Raw genomic sequence first — 18,987 nt, 5'->3', positions numbered from 1 at the left:
GTAACATTTTAAAATATTTCTTTAAATAGATAAATTTTTGAAACTCATTTTATTTCACATAATTATAAATTTAAAACTAGAGTAAAAAAAAAAATTAATTTTTTCAAAAATAATTTTTCAAATGTGGTTTGTCAAAAACGCGTTCATTGGTTAACATTGCGCATGTAAGTACACGCAATTAGTCAGTTCGATACCGAAAACCGAACTTGTATTTTTTTTCTCCTCTCAGAATTCCAAGAGCAAAAGAAGGCAGTAGAGCATCCGGTAGATAAGTTTTTGGACATTCTGAAGGAAAATTTACAGTGTTAAACTTAACGAAAAATTAAAAGGTATTTATAAAATTATTAAACCAGACGAATAAGGGATTTTATTTATAAATAATCATTACTTTCCACTTGAGATTTGGTTAATATTTTATTGAAAGAATCCGATCAATACGGCACATGGTATATTTTAATAATTTCTTCCTTTCTTTTTTTTTGCTGAAAAGAAGCCACGTAAACTAATAAATATTAAAAATTGAACAAAATTAATTTTCTCTTTTTATTGATTAAATTAAGTTTTTATTGAGATTTTATAACTTCTTTTTTTTTGAACATAACCTTATAGGTACACAGCTGTTTTTTGATTATCACAAAAAATAAGTAATTTCAGAAGTGATTTTTATTATTTTAATAGTTAAAAGAAATTCCAATATGTTTATGTGAAAATTCTTTATAACTTTTTTTAAAAATTTTCAGTCAAGAATTATTTAAAATAGGTTAATATGTTTTCCAACTAGAGTATAAATTTTTCTATTTAAAATCTACAATTTTTTTAAATACTGTTATAAAGTAATTTAATTTTATAATCTTTATAAGTAATAATTTTAATAAAGTTTTTGTTTACATAATGTCTTTCCCAATTATTAGTCACCTGGTTTATTACTTGTGACATTGAAAGGTCACTTTTAGGATTTGGAACACGATAAATTAGTATATATACAACAAAATATCTGTTTCCTTTTTGAAAATTAGTAAATAACGGCAATAAATTATTTTTCTTTTAAAATTGTTCTTCTTGCTTTCTCTTGTAATTCTACCATTTTTTTTTTTCAAATAATGCATTTTGAAAATAAACCTTTCAGGCCTCGGATTATTCGACTTTTTATGACTTTTTTCGACTTATTTAAATAATATGCGACTTTTTCGACTTTTTTTTACAAAATTTTTAAACAAAATACGTCTTTTTTAGTATACGATGCAGATCTTTATTTCAAATATTTAACAAATTTTCACCTAAAATTCTTCACTAAATTAATTATTTTAAAATAATTTTAATAAAATTCTTCACAAATTCAATTATTTTAAATTATTTTTCAAATGAAAATTTTATGAAACTCAACAATTGTTTACAATTTTAAAAAAAAATAAATAAAGTCACCAAAAATTTCAATTTTAAAACATTCAATTATTTTAAAAATTTTCCCTATAAAAGTTTTTGAAGTTTAATAATTTCAATAACAACTCTTCTAAAATTCAATTATTTTTAATGATTTTTATAATATTTTTCGAAAATTCTATTAGGTATGTGCAAGCATTTTTGAATTGAAAAATTTTTTAATTCAATTTTTGTCTGCAATTTCTAAATGAGCCAAAAATTTTGAACGTTCAAATGAACAAATTTTTTTAGTAACAGAAATCATCAAAAATTTAAATTAAAAATCACTTAAATTCAATTAATTTCAAAAATTCAATTATTTGAAAGCATTTTTCAATTACAAACTTTTAAAATTCAATTTTTGTCTGTAATTTCTAATAAATTCTTCATCAACAGAAATTACAAAAACATTTAATTTAAAGTCACTTGAAGTTAAATTAATTAAAAAAATCCAGGTCTCGGATTATACGAAATTTTCCGACTTTTTTTTCGAAAATCCGACTTTTTTCGACTTATTTTAATAAAATGCGATTTTTTTTACATTTTTTTAACAAAAATTTTTAAACAAAATACGTCTTTTTTATTATACATTACAGATCTTATTCAGGTCTTTTTTATTTCAATTATTTACCAAATTTTCAACTAAAATTATTCTCTAAATTAATTATTTTAAATAATTTGAATGAAATTCTTTACAAATTCAATTATCTTAAACTGATTTCAATGTAATTATTTTTAAAGAAGGTTATCAAAAATTATTTGTTAAATTATTTTCAATTCTGTAAAATTTAAACAAATTATGAATTTCAAGTATTTCTAAAAAAATTTAAGTGTAACTCTTCCAAAATTAAATTATCATTTTTAATAATTTTAATATTTCTTTAAAAATTAAATTATTATTTTTAATAATTTTAATAATTCTTTAAAAATTCAATTATTTATAAAACCTTTAACTTAATTATTTTCCGAATTTTTTTAGTTTGACCATTAAAACTAAAAACTAGGTAAAAATTTTAAATTCAAATTATTTGAATTAGACTTTAAAAAAATTTTTAAATGGAACTTTAAAAATTTTTTTTTAGAAATAGGTCCTACTTAATTAAAATTTATGAAATTGAACTTACCAACGTTGATTCAACGAAACAATAAAATTTAAGGATTCTAATTCCCATCAATAAAATTTGATTATTTTCAACCCTCTGAAACCTGAAATAAAAAAAAAACAATATTTATCATTGTTTTGTCCCGGATTTTCCGAAAATTTCGAAATTTCAAGTAATTTTGCTATTTCCTCGACTCGGAAGCAATTTTTCTCGTTTGACAATTATTTGTTTCAATGCTGGAAGCATTTTAAAAAACAAAAGAATTGCTTCCGAGGCGGGGAAAACAGTGATTTTGAATTTTTTTTGAAAATCCAGAAATTTCAAGTAATATGCTATTTCCTCGCCTCGGAACGAAACTGAAGTACACAACGTTTATGTGATAAACGATTTTTAAAGAAATAATTTTTAATAATGAAAAATTCTATAATTTTTTGCCTAAAAAATATTTTTTTTATAATTTTGTTGATTAATGAAAACAACAAGAAATATATTTTAGACTAAAAATTGTAGAATTTTTCATTTTAAAAAATTATTTCTTTAAAAATCGTTTATCATAAACGTTGCGTACTTCAGCTTCGTGCCTCGGAAGCAAATTTTTTTTTATCAAACGCGAAAAATTGCTTCCGAGACGAGGAAATAGTAATTTTTTTTTTTTGAAATTTCGGGATTTTCGAAAAATCCGTGACAAAACAATGATAAATATTGTTTTCCCCGCCTCGGAAGCAATTTTTCTATTTTTTTAAAATGCTTCCAAGCATTGAAACAAATAATTGTCAAACGAGAAAAATTGCTTCCGAGTCAAGGAAATATCAAAATTACTTGAAATTTTGAAATTTGCGGAAAATCCGGGACAAAACAATGATAAATATTGTTTTTTTTTTTTTATTTCAAGTTTCAGAGGGTTGAAAATAATCAAATTTCATTGATGGGAATTAGAATCCTTAAATTTTATTTTTTCGTTGAATTAACGTTGGTAACCTTCAGTTTCTTTAAAATTTTGAAAATTTGTCTTAGTTCGGTATTGAAATATTCAAAATAAATTTTCTTGATAATATTCTTGTAGAATTATTCTTATTAAGGAATGTAAAAATAAATCTTTGAAAATTCAATAACTTTTAAAAAATTTTGTCTAAAATTATTTGATAAATTATTTTCAATTTTGTATTATTGTCTAAAATTTAACAAAATCTTTTGAAATTTAATTATTTCTAAAAATTTCAACTATAACTCTTCCAAAGTTGAATTATTTTTAATAATTTTAATATTTCTTTAAAAAAATCAATTATTTAAAAAAGTTTCAAATAAAAATTGTAAAATTGAATTGTTATCAGAATTTTTTTTTAGAAATTTGTCTAAATTAAAATTTTAAAAATTTACGCCTTTGATTCTGAAATATTCGAAATAAATTTTCTTGATAATATTCCTATAGAATAATTCTTATTAAGGAATTAATAAAATTAATATCTATTAACAATAATAATTTAAAGTAAAATAATTATTTTTATTAAATAAATAAAGAAATAAATTAATTAAATTTAATTAAAATTAAATAATCGACTGTTTCGACTTTTTTTGTAATGTAAATCGACACATTTTTTTGTGCCTTAAAGTCGATCCGAGGCCTGAGCTTCGAGAACAAAAATAATTACATATATAAGTATTGAATAAAATTCGAGTAATTAATATTTTATTAAAACATGCACAGGTGATTAGTAAACTTTGGTTTTCAGAAATACAAAAAAAAAAAAAGTTGCCCGGAATGTCGACTTTTGCTGGGCCTATTGAAGAAATACCGGGAATATCAGTGGATTGTTTTACAAATGAAAATCTTGAGTCTTCCGTTTATTTTCTAAGTCACGTTCATTCCGATCACATGAAAGGATTAGATAATTATTTTATTAATAATTTATCACGATATAATAAATTTTTATATTGTAGTGAAATAACAAAAATTATTTTAACATCAAGATTTAATTTAATTGAACCGACGAATATTAAAAGTTTAAGTCTATCGAATCCAGTGATAATTGATTATAAAAGAAAACATTGTAATAATTATGTTACAGTAACATTAATTCCCGCTGGACATTGTCCTGGATCTGTTATGTTTCTATTTGAATATAATAATAAGAAATTTTTATACACTGGTGATTTTCGTATTAATTCAAATGATTTGTCAAAAATAAAACCATTACACGATTGTGATGGTAAAAAATTGTATCCATTGAAATTTGATAAAATTTATTTGGATACAACATTTTTAAATTTAAATTATTCAAATATCCCAACAAGAAAAGAAAGTGTTGAGGAAATAAAGAAGGCTACTGTAAATTGGTTGGCAAATAATTTTAAAAATGTTGTTCTTTTAAAATTAACTTATACTTATGGTCTTGAATATGTTTTTCGTGAAATATCTATTGCATTAAAGAGGAAAATTCATGTTTTAGATATGGTTTATAATGTTTATAGGCAAATATCAGAAATTTCACCTTATATAACAAATGATGCTGATAGTACACCTTTACATGCATGCTTATCAATGGGAAATTATAGGCGAAATAAAAAATGTCTTCCATGTCGTTTAGACGTTGATGAAAGTAATATTTTATCAATTCATATATCTGTTCTTAAATGGGGTGGTAAATTAGAGACAAATAAAATAGCAGAATGGGATGAATTTGATAAAAGACAATTATCAGTATGTTATTCGTCACATGCATCGTGCAATGAATTAAAATCATTTTTGCAATATTTTCCAGCAAAGGAAATTTTCCCTTGTGTTCTTCCTAAAAATTCAGAGGAACATGATCAATTGTACGATTTATTGATTGAATTTACAAAAAGAAAAGGGCAAGAGATAGTAAAAATTGTTAATCATGAGTTAAATTTTACAAAACCTAGTTCTTCTACAAGTACTTTTAAATCAGAAATTTTTAGCGATAGTGAATGACCATTTTTTTTTTTTTTTTAATACAATGACAAAGTAATTTTATTGTAATTTAACAAAATTAGTTTTATTAATTTGACAATGATGTATTTCATATTTTTATATTTAGTGAATAATTAAATAAATTTTTTTTAAATAAAAAATAGTAACTGTTCTTTAATGTATAAATATTAATTTAATAACTTCAAAAATATTGGGGATTTTTATTGGAAAAAAAAATGTGAGTTATTCTCCTTGTAATTAAAAAACTAATATATTATTTCACACTTATTGTTCTTTGTATGTTTGTTTCAGGATTTGTATTCCCGTATTTAAGATTTTAAATCTCTAAATTCATAAAAAAAAGAAAATGGCAGCTACTGCATTGGCACAAGAAAAGGTTTGGGTAGAAAAACCATCGTACGACAAAGCTGAATGTCTTTTCCATGAAAGGGCGGCTAAGGTAATTATATTAATTATTTTTTTTTTTTCTTGAAAATACATTTTGCGCTTTATCCATAGTATAGAAATTATATTCTTAAAACATATAAAATGGGAAAAAAAAGACTTGAGTGAACTAATTTTTAGAAAATAAAAGTTAAAATCATGAAAATGATTAGAAATAATTATTATCATTGAATGTTATACTTGAAATTATAATATTTGGGATTAATTAAGTTTTCAGTGTTTCCTTAATTAACTATGACACTGAAGTTACCAACGTTGAATCGACGAAAAGAATTTTTTTTTTCCTAAGATTGAAGATTTCCCCGCCTTAATTGAGGAGTTTTAGTATTTAAAGATGTATTCGGGACCAAAATAAAGAAGTTTCAATTTTAAAAAATTGCTTCTTGGCCTTTAAACTAATCTGAAAACGAAAAATTCGTTCGTCGATTCGTCGAATCAACGTTGGTAACTTCAGCGTCATAATTAACTTGCATCAATCTTTTCTGTCTCTGTGATGTACTAACACTTACTAATATTTTATTAAACTCAGCTTTAGGGAATATCTGGTGGTTGGAAGTATCAAGTGTATGTTACTAAAATCTTATTCTTGAAATTATTGCATCATTAGAGACTGGAACTTTATGCTTAGAAGCTTAAATTCAAAAATAAATAAATTCATAAATTTCAAAAATGTTCTTTAGTTTTTAAATTTGTTTTAAAAAAAATAATTAACAAAAAATATTTGCAATTTGCAAAAGCATTAAAAAGAATAATTTTAATTAATTTTTTTTTAAATAATTAAATTTTAGAAGATTATTAATTTTTTTACAGCAATAAAATTTTTTTTTTCACTTGAAAATTTTAATATTTCAAATTTTAATATTTATTTAATATATTATATTTATAAAAAACTTAATACATATAAATATCTAAAAAAGTTTAATTAAAATTTTTCAATATTTTGTGCTAATTGAATAGGAATTTGATATTTCGAAGAGATGCAAATAATATTAAATTAATAATAATTAATATTAATTTTTGTTTTCACAATAGGAATTAAAATTAATGTTTAAAAAAAAACAATATTTTTAATATATAAATTTTTAAAATCAGTAAATTATCAAAGAAATTCATTAAAAATTTTTGAAAATGATAAAATTTTTAGAGTTTTAGTTAAAAAGGTTTATAAATAATATAATTATTTGTATTATATTATAATTCAATTTTGAAATAGTTGTAATTGAAAATTTGGACATTATAGTTTAAGGTGGAAGGGTCAAAATCACAAAGTGTACGGAATCGTGTAAAACTTTCAGCAAAATTGAATAACATATTAATGCACATTATTGTTAAATATGAGCAATTTTTATCGTACGGTTTTCAAGATATTGTCGTCCGAAATTCACTATTTTTCTTATTACTTAGCATTGTGCTTATGGCCGCTGCGAACGAAAAACTGACAACTCGATATATATTACTTCATAACTTTTTATGCTCAATAAGGATTCATCTCAAAATTAAAGCAAAATTAATTTGAAATTCAAGGATCATAATGCTTCAAGTATTGTACAATTTACTGTTTAGTTACCGAGTATTTTTAATCCAAAAATTAAAGTTGGATGTAATTTTTTCTATGACACGAGAGACACAGAGAACGTAGCAACAGCGCAACTTTTGTGAGGGAGAAATTGAATGGCGGGAAGATTTAAATATATCCAAGTATTTAGAACATATTGCTTTACTTATCTTTTTTTCAAGAAAGTTAATGAATAAATTCTTGTAACTCATAATTATTTATTCTTGAAACAATTCATTATATTTTATTTTGATTTAAAATAAATTACGTAGAAATTAGCTGTGTGCTGTGTGCATCAGCTGTTCTGCAGTGACTGCAGTGTTGCCATGTCTCGCACGGCGAAACACTACATTGTTCAAAATATTACTATTTTTTTTTTAATTTTTATTTTTTACAAATTTGTACGTTCTAACATAAAAAAATTATTTGAAAATATGATTTTTTATTTTACATAATAGAATTTACTTTTTTTTTCAACTTTTAGAAAAAAAAAGTTTGCTTTTGACTTACTGCGTGGGCCCTTCCACCTTAAATGATTTTAAATTAAAAATTTCAAAAGTAATTCAATTTTCGAAGAATTTATTTAGAATTATTTTTTTATTTTATTTGCAAATTACAATTTTGAAAATAATAACGATTTTTGATGATATTTAATTACAAGGATATTAAATAATTAAACAAAAACATTGAATTATTAAAATTTAGTTCCTAAAAACATAAAATAGAAAATATTAATTTTTAACCAGACGAAGCTAAAGTACGCAACGTTTATGATAAACGATTTTTAAAGAAATAATTTTTTAAAATAAAAAATATTATAATTTTTTGCCTAAAAAAATATTTTTTTTGTAATTTGTTGATTAATGAAAACTACAAGGAATATTTTTTAGGCATAAAAATATAGAATTTTTCATTTTAAAAAATTATTTCTTTAAAAATCGTTTATCATAAACATTGCGTACTTCGTTTGACCAGTTTCAAATTTATAATTTAAAAATTTTTTCTTCCAATAATTAAAATTTTTCAAAATTATACTTCTTTTTACAATGTTTACTCTTTTTTTTATCGCAATCGCGTAATTTTCATTTATATGATTATTTTATCGTGATAAATAAAAAAAATAGTTTTATATTTTCTACGTTGAAAGTGGACATTGAACAAAACAAAAAAAAAATGATTTTTGACCTTTAAAAACGTTGAAAAATCCTTAATTTTTTTTTTTCATAATATTATTAGATTAAATATATTTTATAATTTTGAGCTTAAGTAAAAATTTGTCAGATGTAAAACATAAGCAAAAAATAAAACTAAACTTTTAAAGGCATAATTTGTGAAAAGCATAAAGTTCCTGTCTCTATGCATCATTATAATGAACTTAGAAAAACTAAATGTTATCCTTCAAAATATAATATGTAACATTTTGTTTTTAATTTGAAATTTAAAAAAAAAACTACCTGAATAACATTTTAATGAAAAACTCATAAAATCGACTAATTTTTTATTAAATCAATATATAAATTTTATGTTTTTCTAAGATCAGTTATAATATTCCAAAGAGTACTAACAATATACTTGAAAAAAAAAAAAAAAAAAACTAAAAACACTGCAGGGATTATAACTATAGTGAGTACTTTCGCAAAAGATCTCTTTTCATATTTTTCCATAGCTTGGAACTTATTGCAAGAAGGTGTCTCGTAAGAATGCAGATCAATGTTTACTTAATCCTAATAATTTGTCATCTGCTGAGAATTCAAGTATTATAAATTCTAATAATAATCAAACTAAATCGAAGCCTAAAAAAAATAAGGAAAATAAAGTTTTTGACAATGTTTCTAATGAAACTGTTCATAATGTTAAGAACCAAAAAAAGAATTCTAAATCAATTGATAAAAAAGAGGAATCTATTTTAGAAAAAGAAGTTGTTCTCGAAACAAAACCAAAAGAACAGGAAATTATTTCCAATGTTAATTCTAAAAAACTTAAACTAAAAGAAGCCAAAGAAAAAAAAAATAAGGCTGACAAAAAGAGCAGATGTAAGGAAGAAGATAAAATTAATTTTCAAGAGTCCAAAGAAAAATTAATTACTCAGGTATATAAAAAATGTGTTGATGAATTTTGTGATTCATACAATTTTTGACAAAGTGCATATTATATTATTTTAATAATATATATTTTTTTGACTTTTAATTTTGCACGAAACTATTTTCATGTTCTTACTGTTGAATAATTGGTTTAATTTAGATTAGAAGAATTGTTATTTAAAAATCACTTTTGTTCATTTTAAAAATTTTAATAAAAAATTTGAGCAGAAAAAAAACAAAACAACACATTACCTGATAAAGGATTATACAGGCTTTTATATTAGATATTATATTATAGATGTGTTTGTATAAATTCTATTGCATGTTCTTAAATCTGTTGCTTATTTGCTTGATTTTTAATAATACTAAATTTTTTATACTCTGCATTTCTGTGTTATACTTTCTGTGTTGCAATATTGTTTCGTTTAAATATTCGATTATAAATTGGACATATTTTTACTAATTTAAAATCTCTTACTATATTGAGTATTTGAAATTAAAAAATTTGTTGGTTTCGACTTTAATTTTTATCATGCGGGGAATTTGATTAACCGCGATTTTCGTTTCTTTAAAACAAATTTTTTTTCCTTTAAATTTTTCTATTGATTCGTAAAATCAAATCGTAAAATTTATCTACTTTACACAAAAATTTTCCTTTTATTTTGGGAATTTTTAAATTTTTCTTAATTCCTTAAATTTTCTTTTTTCTTTCAAAATTATCGTTTCTTAAAACGATTTCTCGCCTCGAATTCTCCTTTCTTTGGAATTAATAAAATTAGACTTCGAAGTGACACACTTTTTTACTTTTTTGATACTTTTTTTCAACTTTTGGCCAAAAGCCACTAGATGCTACTTTTTTCAAAAAATAATTTAAAAAATGACAGAATTCAAGAATTTTAAATTTTAGCGAATTTTTTGATTCTTAAAAGCTCGACAAATTGATGATTTATTATTAGCCGCGTCAACTACTGCTTTATATAATTATTTTTTTACACAAATTTTCATTTTTCAAAATAGCATTTAACATATAATTTCTTTTTAAACGACCTTTTAATCAATAGAATTTTTAATTTGTCAAAATTTTTGTTGACATAATTTTTATTTAAAAAAATTTCTCTTTACCCAACTGTTTTTTTTTAAAATAATTCCTAATTTAACCGAAATTCAGACAATAATTGAATTTTAGGGTATTTTGAATTGAAAAATATTTTAAATAATTCAAATGCCAAGATTTTGATAAAAGTTGTTAGAAATAGATAGAAATAATTATTTCAACAAAAAATTTGAATCAATATTTTTAATCATTGAATTTTACAAGATTTTGAATTAAAATTTTATTAAATTAAAAAAATTGCTGAAAATTATTAACAAAGTTTTAAACAGTAATTGAATTTTAGAGAATTTTTAATTAAAAAATGTTTTCTTTAATTGAATTTTTTAATAATTGGATAAAATTTATTGAAATTATTAATTTAGCAAAGAATTTGAGATACAAATTTTAAAAATTAATTGAATTTTTGGAAGAGTTGGAGTTAAGATTTTTAGAAATAATTTTATTATTGGAGATTTTTAATTAAAATTGTTATTTTAAAATACTAAATATTTTATATAAGCTTCCGATTTCAAGTTCTAGGATTTAAAAATTCGAATTACTTAAAATTCTACTGAATGAGAATTCTAATAAATTAATGATATAAGTTAAATTAGAATTCTTTTCAAACAAACAGTTGGGTAAAGAGAAATTTTGTAAAATAAAAATTCTGTCAAATAAAAATTCGGTACTCTGAAAATTCCGTTGAGTAAACATTCGTTTAAAAAAAAATTCTGTATTAAATGCTATTTTGTAAAATAAAAATTTATGTGAAAAATCATTTTTATAGAATAATCATACTCTCCTTCCGTTGTACCAAAAACCAAAAGTTAATCGAAATTTAACAATAGAGTTTTTTTTTTTAAATAATCAGGAGAAAAATGATGTTAATTTTATTCCTCAGAATTTTTTTTTCAATTTTTTTAGACAAGAAAATATTTACACTTTGAAAACTAATTTTACTTCATTTAAAGATGCCACTTTTTTATACTTTTTTTCAATTTTGGGGATACTTTTAAAAAAAAAAAAATTATACTTTTTTATAATTTTCTTAGTCTCTTATTACGCTTCGAAGCCTGTAAAATTGATTTTTTTTGTTGCATACAATTTTAAAAAAAAAAATCATAAAGAAGAATTTTCTGAATTAACATTTACTCCACTAGCGTTAGAATAAATATTTTATCAATGGGGGGGGGGGGGGGTCGAAATTATTTGTTCAGGACAGTAGTAAAACTACAAAAACGAAAATAATATCGATAAATAAAAAAAAAATTTGTTTTAAATTTGTTAATTTTATTTTTATAAAATCGGCACGTATTTAGTGAAAAAAATTTTAATATCAAAAATTTTATTGCACATTTTTTTTCATTATTGTTATAATTTTCACTGATAAATAGATTTAATTTTGGAAAATTGAATAATAATTTTAAATTTGATTCTTAATTATGTGTAATTTATCATTGAAATTGAAATTTTCATTTAACGTCAGTGAGAATATATATAACGATAATTTGTAATACAATAATTGGCTTTGGTGTTAGTTTATCTTGAATATCGGTAAATTTAGGGAAATCAAGGAACTACTTGCTTTGCTGTTTCTACTACTGGTGGAAGTTTAGTTGATGAAATCACCAAGGCTCAGCAACACATGAAAAAATCTTTACAATGTGTGAGTATTGTGCTTAATACTCACCCCTTATATTTTTTAATATGTATTTTGTTTCATCAGCTTCGCTAATCAATTTTCATTATCTCTTTTCTAAATATTTTCTGCTTTTTCATTTCTTTCCTTCTATGTAATATTTAATTTTCTTTTATTATTTTTCTAGGTTTTAATTTTGTCAAAATTTTATTTATACATTTTGTGAGAATTCTTCTTAAAGTCATTTTAAATCAAATATAATAATTACATTTTAAATAAAAATTATATTATTTACAGATGGCTGGAATCGAAGCAATGGCAAAAGTTCCATCAAATGACAGTGACTCGTCTCGTGTGACATTTCTTGAGAAAGAAAATGAGGAACTTAAAAATAGTACGTTTAATAATACCTAATTTATTATAATGTTTATTCTTTTTATTTATTGATGTTTTAAATAAAAAAGTGTCTTGCTTCATAAAAAGAATTAAAAAGTTTGAAAATTCAAAAATTAAAAATATTTTTCAATTACAAATTCTCTAAAATTTAATTATTGTCAAAAATTTTTTTAAAAAATCATCAGCATCTCAAAATAACAAAATTTTCAATTAAAAATCTTCTGAAATTCAATTAAATCTAAAAATCTGAATTGTAGCTCTTCTGAAATTAAATTATTTTTTTAATTTTTATTTAAAATTATTCGACAAGTTAATTATTTTTAATAATTTTAACAAAGTTCTTCTAAAATTCAATCATCTAAAATATTTTCAATTATTTAATTAAAAATTTTGTAATATTCAATTATTATCCGTAATTTGTAAAAAAAAAAGTCTGAATCAATTCAATTTTACAAAAATTTCAATTTAAAATCAACTATTTCTAAAAATCTTAAATATTCAATTATTATCTGTAATTTGTAAAAAAAAAAGGTTGAATCAATTTAATTCTACAAAAATTTCAATTTAAAATCAATTATTTCTAAAAATCTTAAATATGTAACTTTGAAAATTAAAAAAAAAAATTTAATCGTCTAAAATTCTTCACCGAATTAAAATTTTTCAATAATATTAGTCAATTGTTTCAACTCAAATAATTTTTATCATGTTCTTCTGAATTTCAATTATTTAAAACATTTTTAGGCAATAATTCTCTAATTTTCCATAAAGTATTTAAAAAATTCTTTTAAGTCTTTTTGTTTGATTTTATGAAGACAATTTACTTTAAAGTATTTTATTATTTTGTTTATAGGAATGCAAGAATTAATGAAACGTGTTGAGAAATTAGAGATACGTGTAACTGATTTGGAGAAACCAAAATTATCAACAATTGCAGCTCCCGAAGTATGTGTTAAAAAAGAAGTAAAAGCTGCGGAAAATGATGATGACGATGACGTAGATCTATTTGGGTCTGATTCAGAGGCAAGTGGGAAGCTAGAAATGTAACGTAGATGATGTAAATGTAATTTTGCAATTGTTGCAAAAATTATTATTTAAATTATTGTTCGTATCACATAAAAGCACTAGGACTGATATTGCTTGTTTGTTCTATTTATATCTATATATAGTGCACTTACACTTTATTCAGGTTTAAAAAATATGTTAATTTCAATTTTTTTATAGGATACGAGACAACATTTTTTACACCAGATATTCCCGAATAATGAAAATTCAGACCTTAGAATTTATATTATATTTTTTATTTCATTTTTTTTTTTTTTTTAATTTTTATTTTTGACCATACATTTTATGAGAAAAATAGGTTTTAATGTTCTTTATTGCTTTTGAGAGTGTTAATATTTATTTTTCATTTGAATATTTGTTTTATCAGGGGGCAAAGCTCTAGATTCTTATACTATTAATTTAATATTTATTATCATCAGGGCGAGGATGCAGAGGCCGCAAAAATCAGAGAGGAACGTCTTGCTGCTTACAATGCAAAGAAGTCGAAGAGTAAGTTTCCTCCTTTTTTTTTTAATTTTTAAATTTTAATTTAAAAATCTTTCATTTATTTAAAAAAATTTTTTAAAAATGTGTGATAATTTGAGTAAATTATTTTAGAACCGGCCCTCATTGCCAAATCGAATATAATTTTGGATGTCAAGCCCTGGGATGACGAGACTGACATGAAAGCAATGGAAACCGAAGTTAGGAAAATCGTAACTGAAGGACTTCTTTGGGGAGCTGGTATAATTCTTTGTATTATTTATTAGTAGTCCACGCCTTTCGGTTTTTCAAGAACTTCCGGTTTTTACATTCTTTAAATTTTCCTTGATTATTAATCATTATTTATTTATTCATTGACTGGACATATTCTTTCATACATTTCATTATCAGTTAAAATTTAAATCTAATATTGAAAAAAAAACAATTTAATTAAAGAATTTCTACGCAACTGATTTGCCTCGGATTATACGACTTTTTCCGACTTATTTTAATAAAATGCGACTTTTTTTTACATTTTTTTTACAACATTTTTAAACAAAATGTGCGATTCCAAGTGAGATTTTGACTTTTTCGGAGTAGGTTAACCGATTGCAATGAAACTTTGGAATTTTGTTATATATAGTAAGACTAATCTTTAACGTAAATTTCAGCCTAAAATATTTGTTAGTTTACGAGATTTGCAATAATAACAAAAAATTTAAAACTGCTATATCTTCCGTTCTAATAAACGGATTGAGGTCTACTTTTTTTTAAAATGTCAAGGAAAATGAGAGGAATAAATCTCTTTCAGAACATTTTTTTATAATTTTACAACTAAAAAAATTATTAAATAATAATTGAATAACTTTCGCGCGACTAACTAAAATTCAATCACTTAAACGCTAAAATGATCTTACCTGTGTTTTCTTTAATGTTCCAAAGGATTTTTATTGTAAATGTAAGTTTAACTTAAGAAATTTTATTAATTTATTAGTATAAACAATTGAGATTTCTGCTAGTTGACGTGCAGACGACATTGCGCACGCAGCATTCTCACATAGCCAACTGACGTGATTCGTGGACTAAATTGGCTATGTGAGAATGCTGCGTGCGCAATGTCGTCTGCACGTCAACTAGCAGAAATCTCAATTGTTTATACTAATAAATTAATAAAATTTCTTAAGTTAAACTTACATTTACAATAAAAATCCTTTGGAACATTAAAGAAAACACAGGTAAGATCATTTTAGCGTTTAAGTGATTGAATTTTAGTTAGTCGCGCGAAAGTTATTCAATTATTATTTAATAATTTTTTTAGTTGTAAAATTATAAAAAAATGTTCTGAAAGAGATTTATTCCTCTCATTTTCCTTGACATTTTAAAAAAAAGTAGACCTCAATCCGTTTATTAGAACGGAAGATATAGCAGTTTTAAATTTTTTGTTATTATTGCAAATCTCGTAAACTAACAAATATTTTAAGCTGAAATTTACGTTAAAGATTAGTCTTACTATATATAACAAAATTCCAAAGTTTCATTGCAATCGGTTAACCTACTCCGAAAAAGTCAAAATCTCACTTGGAATCGCACAAATACGTTTTCTTTTTAGTATACAATGCAGATCTTCTTCAGATCTTCTTTATTTTAATTATTTAACAAATTTTTGAACTAAAATTCTTCACTAAATCAATTATTTCTAATAATTTTAATGAAATTCTTCACAAATTCAATTATCTTAAACTATTTTTCAATTAAAATTTTTATGAAATTTAATAATTGTTTATAATTTTAAAAAAATTAGCAATTAAAATTACTAAAAAATTTTTAATTCAAAATCACTTGAAATTTAATAATTTGCAAAAATTTCAATTATTTTTAATGATTTTTATAATATTCTTCAAAAATTCAATTATCTGAAACCATTTTTCATTTAAAAAGTTTTCAAATTATTGTATTTTTGTCTGCAATTTCTAATAAATTTTTAAGTAACAGAAATCATTAAAAATCACTTAAAGTTCAATTAATTACAAAAATTTAAATTTGAAAAAGTCAAGAAATATTCGGGAATTTTTGTCTCAATCCTTGTTAGACACCTTGAACTAATTAAATTTAATTAAAACAAAAAAATTGACTTTTTGTCGACTTTTTTTGCGCCTGAATGCCGATCCGAGACCTGTAATTTTTCTCTTATTTTCAGCTAAATTAGTACCTTTGGCTTATGGAATTCATAAACTCCAAATCTCCTGTGTCGTTGAAGATGACAAAGTTTCCATTGACTGGTTAACTGAACAAATCCAAGAAATAGAAGACTTTGTTCAAAGTGTGGACATAGCTGCCTTCAACAAAGTTTAACTTAATTTCTACTCAAAAGAACAAAAAAAAAAAAAAAAAAATTTTTTTTAACTTTAGTCGTAACTGCGAAAGGGCTATGGGGGCCATTTTTCATTCCACTAGCAATATCCATGCGAGAATAATCACTTTATAACTTCCCATTACACCCCATTTGTGTGTGAAAAGAGCTCTAGTAAGAAAGTGAATGAAAGGAAGAGTACGACTATGGAAGGTGCTTTTTTGCTCAAATTAATTCACAATTAGTCAAATGAAAATAGAATGTTCTAAATTATATAGTCATCAAACGTTTGTGTGGAAAAAAAAGTAATCCTACATTAATTTTAAATAAAGAATATCAGATAAATAATAGAAAGATCAATGGAATAAAAAACGTTTTATTTTTACTCAAATTAACGTCGTTTTTTGTCTTCCGTAAAATTATTTATCTTCTATTCTTCATTTAAAATTATATGGAAAAACACTTACATGTTAATTTTAATAATTTAAGTGAATTATTTGTTTTGTTATTAGCTTAAGAATGTCTGGAAAAAAAAATTGTTAAACAAAAAAAAAAACTTTTTACTATAGACGCATTTCATTTTAAGTGAAAAAAGAAAATCTGTTTGTTGCAAACTGCAGAGAAATAATATTTTGTAAAATTATCGGATGCTCGATATATTTTTTTTGTTTGTCAAATGATCTGATCAACGTTATGTATTTGTGTTTTTTTAACATCTGAATAAAAAAAAAAAAAAATAATATAGGGAATATAATTTAATTAGAAGAAATGATTTTAATTTAAAACTATACGTACTTAAAAACTCAAAAATATACGATCAATTAAATATGTAAGAAAAATCGGGAATAATATTTTTATTAATTAACATTTTTAATGTAAATAGAGGACAAGTGTAATCCGTCGAATTATCCTATTCATTATACTGTAAAACAGCGTAAAAACTCGTGTTGCTACTGCAGTGGTTGTTAATTACGATTAAAACTAATAAATTAGTAAATGAATATAACTTTATTTTTACTTAATATCACCTTGTTTCTTATGAAATTATTTTTCAAAATTTTATTTATGTAGGACAAATTTCTTAAAAAAAAAATTTTAAGTTCAATTTTTTTAATTTTTTCAAAAATCTATTTTAAGCAATTTTTATTCGAATTTAAAATTTTGTCATAGTTTTTAGTTTTGATGGTCAAAAAAATTTCAGGCAATACTTAATTAAGTTTTACAGATTTTTTAATAAATGTTTTTTTAAATAATAATTTTGAAAGAGTTAAAGTTGAAATTTTTAGAAATAATTGAAATTCAAAAGATTTTTTTAATTTTCAGACAATAATTAAATTTTACAGAACTAAAAATAATTTATCATAAATAATTTTAGATAACATTTTTTAAAAGTAATTGAATTTTCAAAGATTTACAATTTAGATTTTTGAAATTAATTGAACTTCAAGTGATTTTTAATTTAAAATTTTTGATAATTTTTGTTACTAAAAAATTTGTTTGAAATTGCAGACAAAGATACAATAATTTGAAAACTTGTTAAAAGAAAAATGGTTTCAGATTGTTAAATTTTCGAAGAATATTATAAAAATAATTCAATTTCAGAAGAGTTGTAATTGAAAAAATTTCAAAAAATTTTAAATTGAATATTTTAAAAATAATTAAATTTTACAAGCTTTTTAATTTAAATTTTTGAAAATAATAATTGAATGTCAAAAGATTGTATTAAAATATACAAATACAACAGATACTTAATTAAATTTTCGAAGAATATTTTATAAATCATTAAAAATAATTGAAATTTTTGTAAAGAATTAAATTTCAAGTGATTTTGAATTAAAAATGTTTGGTAATTTTATATGCTAATTTTTTAAAAATTGTAAACAATTATTAAAATTCATAAAAATTTTAATTGAAAAATAGTTTATGATGATTAGAATTTGTGAAGAATTTCATTAAGTTATGAAAAATAATTAATTTAGTGAAGAATTTTTAGTTACAAATTTGTTAAATAATTGAAATAGAGAAATTATTAAAATTATTAAATTTTAATTAAAATAAAGTTTATCCGAGACCTTTATTATTATTATTATTATAGAAATTGTTTGAAAAAAATGCACTTTTCAAAAAATCGAAAATTATTTTCTTTTAACCTGTTTTTTTTTCTTCAAAAAAAGAAATAAAGATTTTTTGGTTGCAAGCTTAAATTAGAAATTTACTCCAATGAAATAGAAAAAATATCCTAAAAATCGATTTTCAATATATTCGTAAGAAATTCTTTTGTCTCTGTGCTTCTTTCTCTTTGTAAAAAATTAAACATTTAAATTTCTTTTTCAAATTAACGCCTCGAAAATAATTACTACCAACATATGAAACTGTAATTTATTTATTTTGTAAAATGGTATTATTATTAAAGACGAACAATAATTTTTACTA

At 22.2% G+C, this 18,987-nt stretch overlaps 2 protein-coding genes across 3 annotated transcripts; both read left to right on the top strand.

Moving 5' to 3' along the window:
- The first annotated feature begins 167 nt into the window (after window positions 1-167).
- On the top strand, window positions 168-17,560 carry LOC127279665 (probable elongation factor 1-delta). Of its 2 annotated transcripts, XM_051302175.1 has the most exons (8): window positions 168-329; window positions 5,764-5,911; window positions 12,210-12,311; window positions 12,582-12,678; window positions 13,531-13,700; window positions 14,162-14,231; window positions 14,340-14,465; window positions 16,402-17,560. In XM_051302175.1, exons 2-8 carry the CDS (start codon window positions 5,819-5,821, stop codon window positions 16,554-16,556), a joined length of 813 nt encoding a protein of 270 aa, XP_051158132.1. In that variant the 5' UTR covers window positions 168-329; window positions 5,764-5,818; the 3' UTR covers window positions 16,557-17,560. The 2 variants fall into 2 exon arrangements, with proteins under 2 accessions (XP_051158132.1, XP_051158133.1); XM_051302176.1 differs by lacking the exon at window positions 12,210-12,311.
- LOC127279664 (protein artemis) lies at window positions 4,232-5,601 on the top strand. The gene has a single exon (XM_051302174.1). It carries the CDS (start codon window positions 4,282-4,284, stop codon window positions 5,470-5,472), a length of 1,191 nt encoding a protein of 396 aa, XP_051158131.1. The 5' UTR covers window positions 4,232-4,281; the 3' UTR covers window positions 5,473-5,601.
- Window positions 17,561-18,987: the final 1,427 nt, after the last annotated feature.

Source organism: Leptopilina boulardi, unplaced genomic scaffold (assembly GCF_019393585.1).
Source record: "Leptopilina boulardi isolate dan_hultmark-lab unplaced genomic scaffold, ZJU_Lbou_2.1 LbouV2_221, whole genome shotgun sequence".
Classification (NCBI taxonomy): domain Eukaryota; kingdom Metazoa; phylum Arthropoda; class Insecta; order Hymenoptera; family Figitidae; genus Leptopilina; species Leptopilina boulardi.
The sequence above is the reverse complement of the archived record's forward strand: the minus strand, read 5'-3'. Positions and strand labels throughout refer to the sequence as shown.